At 50.0% G+C, this 15,903-nt stretch overlaps 5 protein-coding genes across 5 annotated transcripts; 2 read left to right on the forward strand and 3 right to left on the reverse strand.

Moving 5' to 3' along the window:
- Window positions 1-783: 783 nt before the first annotated feature.
- On the forward strand, window positions 784-2,049 carry FIESC28_07805 (uncharacterized protein; the record flags this gene model as incomplete). The annotated part of the gene is made up of 5 exons (XM_031161945.1): window positions 784-938; window positions 1,000-1,028; window positions 1,122-1,248; window positions 1,307-1,395; window positions 1,460-2,049. 5 exons carry the CDS (start codon window positions 784-786, stop codon window positions 2,047-2,049), a joined length of 990 nt encoding a protein of 329 aa, XP_031014061.1.
- A 674-nt stretch (window positions 2,050-2,723) lies between these two features.
- Window positions 2,724-3,624, reverse strand: FIESC28_07806 (uncharacterized protein; the record flags this gene model as incomplete). Its single annotated transcript, XM_031161946.1, has 3 exons — window positions 2,724-2,898; window positions 2,949-3,223; window positions 3,370-3,624. 3 exons carry the CDS (start codon window positions 3,622-3,624, stop codon window positions 2,724-2,726), a joined length of 705 nt encoding a protein of 234 aa, XP_031014062.1.
- A 537-nt stretch (window positions 3,625-4,161) lies between these two features.
- Window positions 4,162-6,455, forward strand: FIESC28_07807 (uncharacterized protein; the record flags this gene model as incomplete). The annotated part of the gene is made up of 5 exons (XM_031161947.1): window positions 4,162-4,212; window positions 4,915-4,934; window positions 4,986-5,001; window positions 5,090-5,902; window positions 5,949-6,455. The coding sequence occupies 5 exons, from the start codon at window positions 4,162-4,164 to the stop codon at window positions 6,453-6,455; spliced, it is 1,407 nt and encodes a 468-aa protein (XP_031014063.1).
- A 379-nt stretch (window positions 6,456-6,834) lies between these two features.
- FIESC28_07808 (uncharacterized protein) lies at window positions 6,835-7,339 on the reverse strand (the record flags this gene model as incomplete). The annotated part of the gene is made up of 2 exons (XM_031161948.1): window positions 6,835-7,122; window positions 7,172-7,339. The coding sequence occupies 2 exons, from the start codon at window positions 7,337-7,339 to the stop codon at window positions 6,835-6,837; spliced, it is 456 nt and encodes a 151-aa protein (XP_031014064.1).
- Window positions 7,340-9,002: 1,663 nt separating this feature from the next.
- FIESC28_07809 (uncharacterized protein) lies at window positions 9,003-15,176 on the reverse strand (the record flags this gene model as incomplete). The annotated part of the gene is made up of 4 exons (XM_031161949.1): window positions 9,003-9,172; window positions 9,223-13,711; window positions 13,763-14,065; window positions 14,424-15,176. The coding sequence occupies 4 exons, from the start codon at window positions 15,174-15,176 to the stop codon at window positions 9,003-9,005; spliced, it is 5,715 nt and encodes a 1,904-aa protein (XP_031014065.1).
- Window positions 15,177-15,903: the final 727 nt, after the last annotated feature.

Raw genomic sequence — 15,903 nt, forward strand, 5'->3', positions numbered from 1 at the left:
CCAGGTATCATTACCTTCTCAACATTCGTTAAACACTTGTTTGGAATATTTGGTTGAAACAGGATGGGAGGGAGACAGATTGAAATAAAGATTGAATAAGATAAGGAACACATTCTTTTGTTAATAGGTAGAATTCACTCGTTTGTTAGATAGATCGGTAGACGCCTAGCTGGTAGTAGAATACTACATCACGCTCATTCATTCCCACGGGATCAGGTTGTCAATGTCCGCGAGTTTAATCGAAATTCGTTTGACCTCCGCGAAATCCATCATTAGGACTTACAAGTCCGTAGGCAAAAGAGGGTCCAGAGCCCCCACGATGCCCAATGACGCACGTTCCCGTTAGTTATCGCTCTCACCGAGATCCCGCGATTAACCGTGTACCAAAACGCTCACCTCTCCACGGGCACTTGTGAGTGGCTATCAGCACACTTCAGACCGGATCATTGATGTTCCTCTCGGTACAGTGCCTCCGACACCACCCGTAGCGTCAAGGTCAAGCACCAAAAAACTGACACACTGCTAAGGTAAACTGACCTTGCAAAATGTGTGAGTCGACCCGTTCTGGTTTAGGCCGTTGCATCCCGGCCACGGGATAATCTTGATACGAACAAGAACAAGCTCCTGTATCGACGTTTTTCCTTTCCAGCTCCTCCAGTCCAGTCCCAGTCCCCAGGAACAGACCCCCCAACCAATATCCTCATATCCAATCTCTAAACGTTGCAAATTCAAAGCAGCGTTTTTTCTCCTTTTTTCTCCCTCTCCTTCCATATCCTCGACATCATGCAGTCCGTTACCAGAGCCGCTCGCGCTTCTGCGCTGAAAAATGTTGGCCGCCGCGCCTACTCTTCATCGCAGTACGCCAAGACTATCAACAACCTCCGCATCAACAGCGACACCAAGGTCATCTACCAGGGATTCACTGGAAAGCAGGGAACGTGAGTTTTGCGAAGACTCCAATTTATGTGCAGGAACAATTTAAACTGACAAATGACGTAGTTTTCACGCTGAGCAAGCTATCGAATACGGTACGGTCTTCCCGCTATATCGAACTCGACACACATCATGATATACATGTGACAGGGGTCAACGACAACATAAACTGACAATGGATTGAACAGGCACCAAGGTTGTCGGTGGAACAAACCCCAAGAAGGCTGGCCAGACTCACCTCGGCCTCCCTGTCTTCAAGAACGTCCAAGAAGCCGTCAAGGAGACTGGCGCTACCGCTACTGGTCTCTTCGTCCCGTACGTCTACCCAACCACACCCACATAACGAACAAAACACCCCTAACAATGTTTTCAGTCCTCCTCTGGCCGCTGCCGGTATCGAGGAGGCCCTCGAGGCCGAGATTCCCCTCGTTGTCTGCATTACTGAGGGTATCCCCCAGCACGGTAGGTTTTTGAACATGTCGATCTCAGGCCAATTGTGAAGGTTTCTAACTCAGGGCCCACTTAGACATGGTTCGCATCACCGACATGCTCAAGACCCAAGACAAGACCCGTCTCGTCGGTCCCAACTGCCCCGGTATCATCGCCCCCGAACAGTGCAAGATTGGTATCATGCCTGGTTTCATCCACAAGCGCGGTCGCATCGGTATCGTCTCCCGTTCCGGTACTCTGACCTACGAGGCCGTCAACCAGACCACCCAGGCCGGTCTCGGTCAGTCTCTCGTCGTCGGTATTGGCGGTGACCCCTTCTCCGGTACCAACTTCATCGACTGCCTCAAGGTCTTCACCGAGGACCCCAACACCGACGGTATCATCATGATTGGTGAGATTGGTGGTTCCGCCGAGGAGGACGCCGCCGAGTTCCTCAAGCAGGCCAACACCGTCAACGGTGGTAAGCCCGTTGTCAGCTTCATCGCTGGTATCTCCGCTCCCCCTGGACGACGCATGGGTCACGCCGGTGCCATCGTCTCTGGTGGTAAGGGTGGTGCCGACACCAAGATCAAGGCCCTCGAGGACGCCGGTGTCATTGTCGAGCGCTCCCCCGCTGGTCTGGGCAAGGCTCTCTACAACGAGTTTGTCCGCCGCGACCTGCTATAATTTTATAACTAAATTACGTCTGCGTCTTTTAAAGGGGCTAAACCTTTTGGGAGACAAGGTCTGTATGAGATGAATTAGGGGAAGTAAGTGAGTCAGCAGAGTCCGGTACATAGATGTTGACCGAGACTCGCTCATGGAGGGCTATTTGCATCATATTGCATGATTTCTTCGTACGTACCTGATAGAGCAAGGATAGTCTGGCTCGCGCGCAGGCTAGATTGTGGAAAGGAGTATCAACCTTCCGCAGGCGAGTGCGTGCTATACCATAACCCTCAGCACGCAATGCGCCAAAATGTCACATTACACCATGAACTATCTAATGTCGAAAAGTGTTTCAAGCAACTTTTAATCAGGAGTCTGTCTGCGTGAGCATGTGGTCTGGTGCACGTGAAAATGCCGTAGTTGTCTCAGAAGATATGCATCCTGCACGTTGATCGAATCATAATGTCACATCATGTTTGACTTCGAATTAGTTGCTATCATACGGCCGCCATTTAAACCGATGGCCTTTGGGAACAGTTCACAGCTCTTTCATCCTGGAGCCAGTCTATACTAAACAAATAAAGAGGAAACAAAAAGAAGCGAATCCGGAACGCAGTCTAACTCCCCGTACCATGCTAAAAATTGTTTGTAGAAACACTATTCCTTCTCTTTGCACATCAAGTGGCGGTGAATTATTGCTCGCCAAGCAGTCGGGCAACAACATCACCCATATATGCCTCCTCCAGTTCGTAGTCCCTGCCTCCGTTGCGGTCTATCCCGAAAAACATGAAGGCCTCAACAACACTCTCAAGAGCGAAGCCCATGTTGACAAACCTTTCCACGAGGTCCTTGTTGTATCCCTGATAACTGCATTTGAGATTAGTCATAGCCAGTTTCCGTTCGTATTGGGTACATACCGAGCGTTATCATTTTTGGGAGGGGCGGGAGTGCCTTCTTGACGGTACTGACTCAAATCAACCTCTTTTCGTGGGGCCCCAGCGTATTTGACTGCCCACTCGTGGGCCATGACAGCGAACCGTTCGGGACTCTCCAGCATCATCTTTGCAACCTCTGCGTCTTGAGGGTCCTTGGGGTTGGGGCATTCGAGTAGCATACGAAGGGAGAGGAGGGCGGTCTTGATAGTCTGGACGGGAGACCAGTTGGAGCTAAGTGTGTCAAGGCAGATAGCACCCTAAAGAAAGCTCAGTCAGTAACTGCCTGTCTGTGATTGCTTCCTAGACCAAGGTTCTGTCTCTGGTTTGTCCATTCTTGATTTCCTTTCAAAACATAGGATGGATCCCTTGTCTCCATTCCAGCCCATCCGATTTTGCAACTTACAGTCTGACTGCTGACATTGGGGTGCCAAATCTTTGTATCGAACTTCATCACCGGTGCCTTGAAGGGATATTGATCAGGAATCTGAATGTCGATTGTGTAGGTTCCCCCAGAGTAAGGCGTATCGGGAGGAGCGGGAAAGGTGCCCTTTAGATGTCTCATGGATCCTTCGGATGCGGGAGCAGCAATAATACCCGAGCTGTCATGATCCTGTTGGATGTCGGCAAGCTCCTTCATGATACGGCGATCTCTTGACATGATGTCGGTTGTGGAATCGTGAGATATCAAACAATGATATTTGGAACTATATCAGGTTGAAGCGAGAAGAAAAGATGTCGCCTTTTGGCGTAAGCTTTTGACTGCAGCTGATCGTGTGCAAAGGGCGGGTTGGGTTCCGTTGGCGTTGGCGATGGAAGGAGGGGTCCTTGATTTTTGTCAGGCTGTGGCGTAGCGTTCTCAGCCGACGTCACTCCACTGAAAGTTAGCGTCCTGCGGGGGGTGGTAGCAGTCGGGTCGTTCAAAAATAGACCAAGGACAAGAAGGGAATGAATGAATGGATCACCACCTTTTTGTATGTCTAAGTCGACCTAGGAACAGTGAGTTTCTGTGCTCTTCTCTCTTGACAGTGAAGGCGAGTCAGAAATACAGAGGAAAAGCATGCTACATGCATAGATCATATCATATATACGGCTCACATAATATTTACAAGCCTTCATTCAGGCAGTCAACCAGGCCCTTATGCAAAAAAGTGACATGGCCACACCCCTGCCTACTACCTACCTAAGTTCTGTAAAGATGCTTATTCGCCTGGTCTGTATGGCCGCGGCTCAGAAGCAAAGACATTTCGTACGCCTCAACTGAAAATGAAGCCTGGGTCGCCTTACAGAAAAGTAATTGAATTTGAACATTCCACCAACGTCTTTCGCATTCTCGCATCCTGTTGAATTGACTATCAAGGTGCATTGGGCGTCTTATAGTAGATAAATTTCCAAACCCAATGGCACGATATTCAAGTTCTTGTTCCAGCACTGATGAAACATGTTGCAGTCCTACTCAAATACACCGATATGCAATTATAAAAGCATTTCACGAGCTGATTCTATACAAAAATGTAGTCCTCTTCAGTGTTTACTAGCTGATGCTAATGAGAAAGGCTGCAACAGCTAGAATCAAGAACCAGGTGGGACAAACAGAACGACGTCCATTTCTCAAAACTAAAGACATCAAAACACGAATAAAATTACAAAACACAGCAATATTGCTCGATTCATTTATATCAACAAGAACTTACTCAATTAGTTATAAATCAGAGTGCAGGTTATCGCCGTCGTCGAGAGGTGCACGTGACTAGCTAGCTCTAGCACGTGACTAGGCTGGAGCTGCTGTCGTGTTTCCCTGGCGCCTGGTGGTCGCTTTCATCATCACTAAGCTCTGGAGCCTCGACCTCGACCTCTCCTCCACACCAAAACACAACCACCATCACAGCTCTCTTTCACGTAGAGGGGTCTCGACACACGAATTATTGATATAGACTAGAATCAGCTCTAGGAGCTTGATTTGACAGGATGGTAAGTTTTATATTGCCGCCATGACGCTGTGCAAGTACTGACGTTATCTAGGGTCAAGGACAATCCGGTATGGGAGAAGGGGGACGTGATGACAAGGACAAGAAGGCAAGCAATTCGCATTCAACTTCTGGATAACTCTTCTAACAACCTGATAGAAGGATAAGCCCAAGTACGAGCCCCCGCCAAGGCCTACAACGCGAGTTGGCCGCAAGAAGAGAAAGGCCGGTGGCACCAGCGCCGCTCAGAAGCTTCCCGCCGTTTATCCTACCAGCCGATGCAAGCTCCGACTCTTGCGAATGCAGCGAATCCACGATCATCTTTTGCTCGAGGAGGAATATGTAGAGAACCAGGAGCGTCTACGCAAAGCTAAGGCAGCCAAGGAAGGTCAAACTGCTGGCGCTGGCGCTGACGCCGACGTTGACCGACTTGCCGATGAGCGTGGTCGTGTTGATGACATGCGAGGAAGCCCCATGGGTGTCGGAACTCTGGAAGAGCTCATTGATGACGACCATGCTATCGTCAGTAGCACTACCGGCCCTGAGTACTACGTCAGCATCATGAGCTTTGTCGACAAGGACCTTTTGGAACCCGGTGCCAGTGTACTACTACATCATAAGAGTGTTAGCATTGTTGGTGTTCTGACAGATGACGCCGACCCTATCGTCAGTGTGATGAAGCTCGACAAGGCGCCGACAGAGTCATATGCCGATATTGGTGGTTTGGAACAACAGATCCAGGAAGTCAGAGAGTCAGTGGAGTTGCCACTGCTTCACCCCGAGCTTTACGAGGAGATGGGTATCAAGCCCCCGAAGGGCGTCATTCTCTATGGTGCACCTGGTACCGGAAAGACGCTACTGGCCAAGGCTGTTGCCAATCAAACATCTGCCACTTTCCTACGTATCGTGGGTAGTGAGCTTATTCAGAAGTATCTCGGTGACGGACCTCGACTTGTTCGACAGCTTTTCCAGGTATGCGACTTTCATTGAAGGATTCGACCTTTGCTAACATTGTCAGGTTGCTGGCGAGAACGCACCCTCTATTGTCTTTATTGACGAAATCGATGCCATTGGTACGAAGCGTTACGATTCGACATCGGGTGGTGAGAGAGAAGTCCAGCGAACCATGCTGGAGCTTCTCAACCAGCTGGACGGTTTCGATGATCGTGGTGACGTCAAGGTCATCATGGCCACCAACAAGATCGATACTCTGGATCCCGCTCTGATTCGACCTGGACGTATCGACCGAAAGATTCTGTTCGAAAACCCCGACCAGAACACCAAGCGCAAGATTTTCACTCTCCACACTTCCAAGATGAACCTTAACGACGACGTCGATTTGGAAGAGTTCATCTCCCAGAAGGACGACCTTTCAGGTGCCGACATCAAGGCCATTTGCTCCGAGGCTGGTCTTTTGGCCCTTCGAGAGCGAAGAATGCGGGTGCAGATGGCGGACTTCCGATCAGCGCGTGAAAGAGTGCTCCGTACAAAGCAGGAGGGTGAGCCAGAGGGTCTGTATTTGTAATGTACCAGCGCGTTTGGGACATAGATGGGTCTCGGTCATTTAATGAGGAATAGAGGTTGAACAACAGCGAATTCTGGTGCAAGTTATTATGATAGGCATTAATTCTAGGTCGGCAATTGCCTAGGACTCGATGTAAAGTGTATGATCGTGTTGCAGCGTCGCATTTTTGACCTGAACCCTTGGTTTGAGTGTCTCTGACTTGGCGATACCAATATTCCATTACCCTGGTGAATAAACACAGAACTCCTGCCCTCACATAAGAAAAATATTACTCTCCTTGATACCGTCCATAACCTATACACGGATCCCAAAGCGCAGACATATCATGAGGGTCCCAATCAGCCCCAATGCTAAGTTGCCAGGAGGTGTAGGCGTAAAACTAATTGCCATTCTCCTTCTTCACAACCTCACCGTTCTGCACATTGACAGAAGAAAGGTTGTACAGCCATCGCGCAACGACGAAGCTGCCAACTGCCCAGCCCCAGACAAGTACTGCAATAGACGAGGTGACAAGCAACGCGGGGACGAGAATCAAGAGTGCGACACCGATCCAGAACAGGGCAAAGATGATGGCGGAGCCAAGGGCGAAAAGAATAGTTGACAGAGAAAAGATCACAAAGATGAGAAGAGGCAGGAATGAAAGTAGAAGCTGTGATACAATGAAAGACTGCTGTTGTTAGCTGAGTTGAGAGCGAAGGAAGCGAGGGAAGACTCACGAAAAGAATAGGTCGCGAGGAAGCAAAGGACATAGTATTATCATAAGCTTTCTGTCGTGAACTAGGAGGGACGACTCGATCGACAGAGTTACGCGCATAGTTGATGAAACCAGATGCTGCTTTCTCGTCTTGCGACTGCGTCCACGAGTCTGTTGCGCTTGGAGCCATTGTTGCTTCTTTAACTTCAATTGGCGAGAGGATTAAGGAGTGTGATCGATGATCGATGAAGAATTGATCTATAGCACAATTCTCGAAGATGCTAAGGGAAGATGATGTTGACAGTAAGGTACCTAATAAGAAGGTAAGCTTGACCGGGGATGACGTGGGGGATGTGCTGGTGCATACGTTGCTCCACGGCAAGTAGATCCCTCCCGGAGGGTTTCAGGCCAATCAGGTAATACAGATGCTTCTCCTCCCTTGTTTACACCATTCCAGCTTGACGAGTAGACTTTGAAGAGGAGAACATCTGCATTAAATGACATGTGATATTTGAAAGGTACTTATATATGCGGGAGAAGTACCATGCTGTTCCGTTCACTTACTTCAATCGAATCAACCGTCCGTGTATAATACAGGAACATCGACGCCAACCCAGAACAGGATAAAGACGATGGCGGAGCCAAAGGCGAAAAATAATTGACAGAGAGAAGATGAGAAGAGGCAGGAATGATCAACGACCCGCGAATTAGAGCAGGCGACAGCGCCGTAAAGCTTCGTTATCAAGTCTTGCCCTGTGAAGCTTTGAGCTCACGATCAGCCATCCAATGACGAGCGAGAATTCCTAATCGAGACTAACAGTTACTACCATCAAGTTAAAAGCGTTGGTTTCGTGGTCTAACGGTTATGACTGCGGATTCTGATTCCGCCAGCGAGGGTTCGACTCCCTCCGAGACCTTTCTTTTTGCGCTTCTATCATATGCTCTATTTTATCGCTGACTAACCTTCCAGTGGTGTGCGCAAAATTGGAGCGTCTTTGATTGTGAACTCGTACTGCCTTGTGCTGTTGCCCTGAATTGCTATATGCTTAGCTTACTTAACAAAGAAGAGGTAAGCAGGCAGAAGTAGAGTTAGTGAAAGAACAGTATATTGGATGGCATGCATGCAGTACGTCCATTAAGTAGGGATTTGACTGCTAACATGAGAGACAAGAGGAATTGGATACTTTTTGCAAATATAAGCTAAAACTTAGGCTTCTCTTTCTATTACTCTAAAGCTTAGAGTATAACTCTGCTACCACACAGTATACGTTCTAAGTTCGGAGCATCGCTATAAGCTTCAGGCCGTTATGCCCGCCAAACGGTCTTACCAGTCCAGCATCCTCAAAAAGTTCATCAGTCTTCAACAAAAAGAGAGGCGCCTGAGCTGCAAGACTGCAAAAGAGAAACTCCGGTACAGGGAATCGAACCCTGGGCTCCGCGGAACTGATCTCTCAAGTTGTGAGAGCGCGAAATGTTAGCCACTACACCATACCGGACGGCTATTGTTGGAAGCTGTGGAGATATCGCCAACCATGTACAGCGCCGGGCAAACTCCTCAACACATACTTCACACTCCTCCATCAACATCAGTCACTCTTCACGTTTGGTCTTGTTACAGGGACACACTTTGTTACCCTCCGTCTATAGTAATGTACACGTCCCGTTCCATAGCTGATTTGCCTTGTTATCTTTAGGCATTTTCACTTCCAACTCCACCTATTGACGGTCCATCGCCATGACTAGACAAAGAAAATCCTAACGTAGCAAATAAACGAATAACTCCCTTGATGACCCACGAGCCTATGAGGCTCCAAGTTACGCATCTATTAAGACACCGCTCACTCTCTATTCCATCATTCCATCATGCCGTCAGCGATTGCCAGCCTTTGCTTGGCCGTCTTGGCTCTCTTGGTTCCTTTACGACCCTTCTTCCCTTTACTGTCACTGTCGGCAGGGGTTGCAGCCGTAGCTGGAGTGGCAGTACCAGAAACACCCTTTGAACCATCGTCGAAATTACCCTCGCCTAAATACTGTTAGTTGGAAGAAAATAAAACCGAAACTTGCGTTGCTCACCTTCATGGTACATCTCATCCAAACTGGCCGTGTTCTCGGCCTTGCGTCGCTTGCCGCCCTTCTTCTTTTGCTGCTTCTCTAACTCGCCCGACTCAAGAAGTTCCTTCTCGCGACGTTCGATCATCTCAGCCTGCTCATCATCGGCCAACCACATAGCGATATCACGGTTGCGGTTCTCAGGAGCACGGCGACCAGAGAAGTCCACGCTTGCACCACCACCTTGGATGACAACACGTTGGACCTCCTCTTTCTGCATGGCACGCTTTCGAATACGCTCTTCGATTGTGCCACGGGTGATGAGACGATACACCGTGACTTGTTTGGTCTGTCCCAGACGATGAGCTCGGTCCATGGCCTGAGAGTCAATGGTAGGATTCCAATCGGAATCGTAGAAGATGACAGTGTCAGCGGATGTGAGGTTGATACCAAGACCACCGGCACGGGTAGATAGAAGGAAGATGAAGATTTCTGGACGAGTCTGGAAGTCATGCACAGTGTCTCGTCGATCTTCAAGCTTGGTCGAACCATCCAGTCGGCAGTACTTGTAGTTACGGTATGTCAAGTACTCCTCCATCATATCAATCATGCGAGTCATCTGGAAGTACAAAAGTACACGATGACCTTCACTCTTGAGCTTGAACAATAGCTCGTCAAGCTTGGCCAGCTTGCCACTGTCAGTGACAAAGCGCTGCATAGAAGGAACACTGATGCTGGTGAAGCCCTTCTTCTCATGATCAGGCTTAGGGATCATCTCGCGAGTGGGCCACATCTCCAGGGGACGCTTCTTCTCGACCAATGCCTTCTCTTCAAAGACCGTAGGGCCGTAGAGAATCTTGCGGATTGGTGCATTGAACAAAACTTCACTGCGCTCGAACTCGGTTCCCCAGCCGCGGCAAGATACTTGAATAGGAGGTGCGGAAGCCCGAGGTCTGCCAGCAGGCTCCAAACGACCGAGTCCAGATTCGTTGTAGTCTCCCTTGGCAACATTCATCAGTCGGCTGAGAATACCCTCGCCGGTAATTTCCGCCACAGGCTTTCGGTTCTGTCGAGCACGAATCTGAAACAGGGCATGAGCGGGAGTAAAGTTTGCATCCTCAGTATCGCTGTAGGCGACATTCATATATCCAAGTCTGTCACGTTTTTGAAGCTCCTTAGCGGCTCGGACAATCAAGCTTTGGTGGGTGGCCTGGTAAGCCTCGTTAGGGGATGTGTCCGCGAACCTGAGCCAGGAGAATGCCTTTGACCCGTCGCTGCTGTCTCGAATGTTGTCTGGACTCCAGATGTTCATCAAGTGGTTCAATGTTCGGTTCTTCCAGCCTGCGACCTGGCTGTCTGGGCCGGCCTTATGGATTCGACCTCCATTTCTCCAAACAAGACGGGGAAGATCGTATTCGATCAAGTTTCTGCTAGAGTAACCGACGGCGACTTCATTGCCCTCACGAACGAATGATGCGGTTTCCGCAAAGTAGGCGCAAGCAAATGGGGAGTTGACCTCGGCGCGTTCGAACAGATCAGGGTGGTTACAGACCTTTCGGAACTGCATAACCAAGTTCATGAGCGTACCAGAGTCTTGGTCGTCTCCCATTGTTGCCTTTTCGACGAGGTCCATAATGTTGATCTGGTTTCGCAGATTGCTGTAGTATGCACGCTGTCTGTAAGTAAGATCGCAGAAAATATCGAGCTCGATCTTGTCACCAAGTTCCTTCTGCACATGCTTCTTGACACGTCGGAGCATGAAGGGCTTGAGAATCATGTGCAGACGCTTGAGCTGATCTTCGTTGAGCTTGGTATTACTTTGGGCGTGTGACTCAATATCCTTTGAGAACCATTCGCTGAATTCGTCGTGTGAATCAAACAGTGACGGCATGATGAAATGAAGCAGCGCCCAAAGTTCCTGCATGTTATTCTGGATGGGCGTTCCGGTAAGAAGCAATCTGTTTCGGCAGTGGAAGTTGAGCAATGCCTTCCATCGCGAACTTTGTGAACTCTTGATGGCCTGGGCTTCATCCAGAATCATGTACTGCCATCTCATCTTCTGGAAATATGCCACATCAGAGACAACCAGCTGATACGAGGTAACACACACGTGGAAAGGTGCGTCCTTTCGGTAAGTCGTGTGCTTACGATCCCAGAACTTTCGAAGAACCTTTCGATCGCTTCCGCTTCCCCAGTATGGAAGGATCTTGAATTCGGGAACAAACTTTGCGATTTCCTGCTGCCAATTGTGCAGAGTCGAAGCAGGGGCGACAACGAGGAAAGGTCCCCAGATGTCGTGCTTCTCTGCAAGATAAGCCATTACAGAAATGGACTGGACAGTCTTTCCGAGACCCATTTCGTCTGCCAAAATACCGTTGATACCCTGCTCGTACAAGTTGACAAGCCAGTTGAGACCCTTGAGCTGGTACTCCTTGAGTTGGGCGTTGATAAGCTTGGGCTGCTCAATCTCAACATCGCCGAGACCTGTAGGGTTCTGGAAGTTCATCTCGCCCTCATCATCCATGTCTAGACCTTGGTTGTTGAAGTCGCGGGCCTTCTTTTGAGCCTCGGCAATGGCATTCTGAGCGTTGGCCATGGCGGCAGCACGGAGAGCCTCGTCGCTACCTTCCTCGAAATCGAGATTCTCGAAATTAGTGACCTTACCGACGGGACCAGTAGGCTCATCAATGTCAAGCATCTGCTGATCAATTCGGTGGGCATCCTTGGCAACTTCGGGGTTGTCCGTGCTTCGTTCCACCTCATCAGTCTTGATCTTCTTGCCGATAAAGTGAGAGTAAAGCTCGGTCTGAGAGATAAGGAAGTTAAGCTTTCTCTTTTGACGAGCGGCTTCGCGGTCGGCTTCTTCTTTGCGAGCGTTTTCGATCTCCTGCTTTTCAGCAGCCTTGCGCAGATCTCGTTCCTCTCGCTCGTTGCGCTTCCAGAAGCTCATCATATCACGCATGACACGTTTCGCACGAGCTTGAAGATCCTTGGTGCCCTTGTTTGTTCGCAGCTGCCATCTTTTGGCTTCTTTCGATGCCAAAATAGCCGTCTTCTTGAGGTTGGAGGCCTTAGTGGCATAAGAATCGACAGCAAGCTTAAAGGTTTTGTTGACATCTTTCCGGGCCATGTCGCGCCAAATCTGGTCATAAATCTGGTTGTAACCCTTGGACATGAATCTTTTCTCGTTGTCGGGGATGTCGTCGACCTTCTCCTTGTCCTTGTCTTTGTCTTTGCCCTTCTTGGTCTTCTTCTCGACAGGCTCTTCATCGGTCTTGTCGCCCTCATCTTTGTCCTTCTCGGCATCAGCAGAGACGTCCTTCTTGGATTTCTTGATCTTGATGCGAACCCGGTTCTCCTCTTTGGTCGGTAGCTCTTCTCCAGCATCCAGCGCGGCCTGTGCAGCTTCGGCGGAGTCCTTCTCGGCCTGCTTTTGCTCCTTTGACTTCTTGAGACGAGGTCCACTGCGGCCCTTAGCCTTGCGCTTACCGGATGGAGTACCTGCTTCTCCAGATTCGACGTCAGAAGCTTGGAACGAAGACATGGTGCCACCCTCCAAGTTGATCTCAAGATTTCGGGCGGGTCCCTTGATACCCTTCTGCAGGATAAGCTTCGTTTGCTGTGCCTTCTTGCCGGCGCGCTCGGCATCCCGAAGATGCTTTTGGCGCTCTGTCTCGTCTTCAGCGGCTTCGGCACGAGCAAGAGCTGCTTGCTTCTGCTCCATGGTAACTGCCATAGACTTCTCACGACGTCGCTTGCGTTGCATATCCTTCTTCCGTTCCTTCTCAGCATAGACTTCTTGTTCGCGTACTTCATGGAGCGCTTCATCGTAGAAAACGTCGTCGTATCGTCGTTTGCCAAGTTCAGCATGAAGCATCAATTTCTTACTGACGGCGGTCGCAAATGCATCGCGTCGAGAGAGACCATGTTCAACGTCGAGCTCACTCATCACGCGGCGTCGCTTTTGGGCTCGTTCCTTATATTGTTGTTCGTCGAACTCTTCGGCGTCCAAGTTTGCGGCTTTGTTCTCGATCTGGGTCTCGGCATTCTGGATCTTCTTCTCCATCTCTGGCGACCAAGTCTTTGGTTTTGGTTGGCCATTAGCCTGTCGCTTAGCCGGCAGACGAGGCGTTGGTGATTCCTTCTTGACTGATAATTTACGACCATTCTTGGGCGTTGCAGCGTCTCGTATATCAGAAGCGCGACCTTTGGTTGACTTGCGACCTCCGCGTTTCTTAGCAGGCTCCTTCTCCTTTTCCCTGCTAGGAATGGGTTCAGGTTCTGTCTCGACATCTTTCTCGACTTCGGTGTCGTGATCGGGTTCGGGCTCTAATGAACGTTTTGTCTGCTTGGGTTCCCGTGAATCGCGTCTCATTTCCAGATCACGTCTAGGCTCTCGTTCCAGTTTAATTTCTGGTTCTCGGGAAACAACGGGAGAAGGTTCCTTGGGCTTCGACGCAGGCTCGGAGCTAGACAGGATGCTATCAAACGACATAGGGTTCGCTCTTGACGTCTTTGGTGATATTAGTACAAAAAAAGCATTTGTGTATTCCTGGTTACTTACCATTGATGAAGGCGCGGGCTTGGGAGGTGACGGAGCCGCGAGATCCGACTTGAAGGGCGGCATCGCATTGCCATTAGTTGTTGAGTTCATGTTGGCTGTGGTACCATGTCTCACACTCGGAGAAGCCAGGAGAGGTTGTTGCCCCGGAGGGCTGAGGGATCCAGCTGGAGGATTCTGATGCGAGTGTGATAAAGGGCTACGCGGGCGAGTGTATGATGATGGGCCTCGAGGAGATGTATAAGACCCGTTGTAATATGGAGTCTGTTGATCGTTTGTTTGCGAATAACTGTACGGATCGCGGGTCTGTTGTGTGAAAAAGAGAAAAGTTAGCTCCACGTCAGCAAGCTTTTGTGGTTATGGCGTTTCTGACTCCGGATTGGAAGGAGCAGATTATACGACAGAGTTAAGGAGTGTGATGATGAAATTAAAAAGGTGATGTGATGGTTGCAGCCAAAGGAAATTAAGCTCGACAAGAGGGAAGAAATAAAACAGGCATTGATGGCCTGTGTGTGATGGCTAAAGATCTCGATGATCAAGAAAGAATTGAAGGTTGATAGGAAAGAGGAAAATCAAAGGCCAGCAAGTGCAATCAATCTAATCAAATCGAGTCTGGGCGAAACGAGAGTCAAAGACAAAAAAGAAGTGGATTTGCCCCCCTTACCTTCGGAGTGCCAGCCGGGGGCGCGTTGGCGTTGGCGTTGTGCCAGGAGGCTCCAGGCGTCGCCGCGTCAGAAATTCGACGTTCCTTTGTTGTATCAGTTGTAGGGTCGTAAAAACCTCGCGATGCAGGTTTGGGATCACGAGGTATATAAATATCCGTATTCGATGAGGGAGGATAGTACGCAGCAGGAGGATGCAGCGGCGACACGGGCGGAGGACCAGAAGCTTGGTGTTGATGAACTGGTACTCCAGATTGGTGATGATGCTGATGAAGTCCAGCAGCCGATGATCCAGGCGATGAAGACGAGTTTAGGCCTACAGGAGGTGGCAGAGAAGGAGCGACGGGGCCGCCGGGTGCGCCTGTGGACGATGACATGTAGGGATTGGGCAACGCCGGACGAGGCGGGGATTGAAGGGAATGGTTGGCAGCTGGAGTGCTGGTGTTGTGATGACTATGATTATGATTATGGCCGTTGGGAGAAGAGAAGGGAGGCGGGCGATATTCGCTTTTGGGTGAGCGCAGGCTAAAGGTGGAGTGCTGATGCGCATTCGCGCCGCCTGCATTCGATGAGGCTGTCGCCGCTTCTCCAGCTGCAGGTCCCGAAGCTAAATCGCCGTCGTGGCGGTGGTGATGATGGTGATGGTGGTGACGATGGTGGTGATGCGGACGAGAGTCTCGTTCATCATCGTCCCCATCGTCCCCTCTACGCGGTGGCCGCTGCAGCACCGAGGAGTTGTAGCCGTTCTGATCCATGGTGATGGATGGTCTAGCGCCTGGTTACCAGAACAGAACAATGCTCAACACCCAAGAGAGCAGGGAATATGTTATAGTCGAGCGGCCGGTGGTAATCAGATTTGAGAACCCATGTGCTCGACAAGGCAATGTTGCGACGATTGAGGGGGGTGGATTCGATGTGCGAGGGTTATGTTTCCGTGGCAAAGATGCGCAGTCGATCGGCCAGAGATTCGCGATGCGCACGCGAGGCTTTGTGTAATCTGACTGTATGCGATGCGATGCGATTCGCAAGTCGCGACCGGGGATGCAGCGGGCTGCGACTGACGAAGGGAATGGAAACGATAATCGATGGAAATGAATCGCGACAATGTTAGGTACAAGTTGAGTCCAAATCCAAGGCAGCTCGAATGAGGATGCCCTGGCTGCTGGGGGGGCAAAGTGTTTTGGTGTGGAGGTGTTGGACGTAGTAGCGTGGCGCTGGGATACGGCGATGTAAGCGGCACTCGATATGCCCGGGGAAGGGGATTGGAGACAAGGTACGATACTAGATACAAAGTATTGATAGGTGGAATGAGGGTGATGAAAAGCAAAAAAGACCCAATGGGTGGACAAAGCTACAATAGAGTATGTAGAGCACAGTGGGGAAAAAGGATAATGGGATTGGGAATGCCAATGATGAGAGCGTCGACGAAGGATGACCCGGGGAACAACAAAGTGGAGTTGTTCTAGACGGGAGCTGTAAACC

The sequence above is a fragment of the Fusarium coffeatum genome, assembly GCF_003316985.1.
Source record: "Fusarium coffeatum strain FIESC_28 chromosome Unknown BRIP53273_contig_174, whole genome shotgun sequence".
NCBI classification, from domain to species: Eukaryota; Fungi; Ascomycota; class Sordariomycetes; order Hypocreales; family Nectriaceae; genus Fusarium; species Fusarium coffeatum.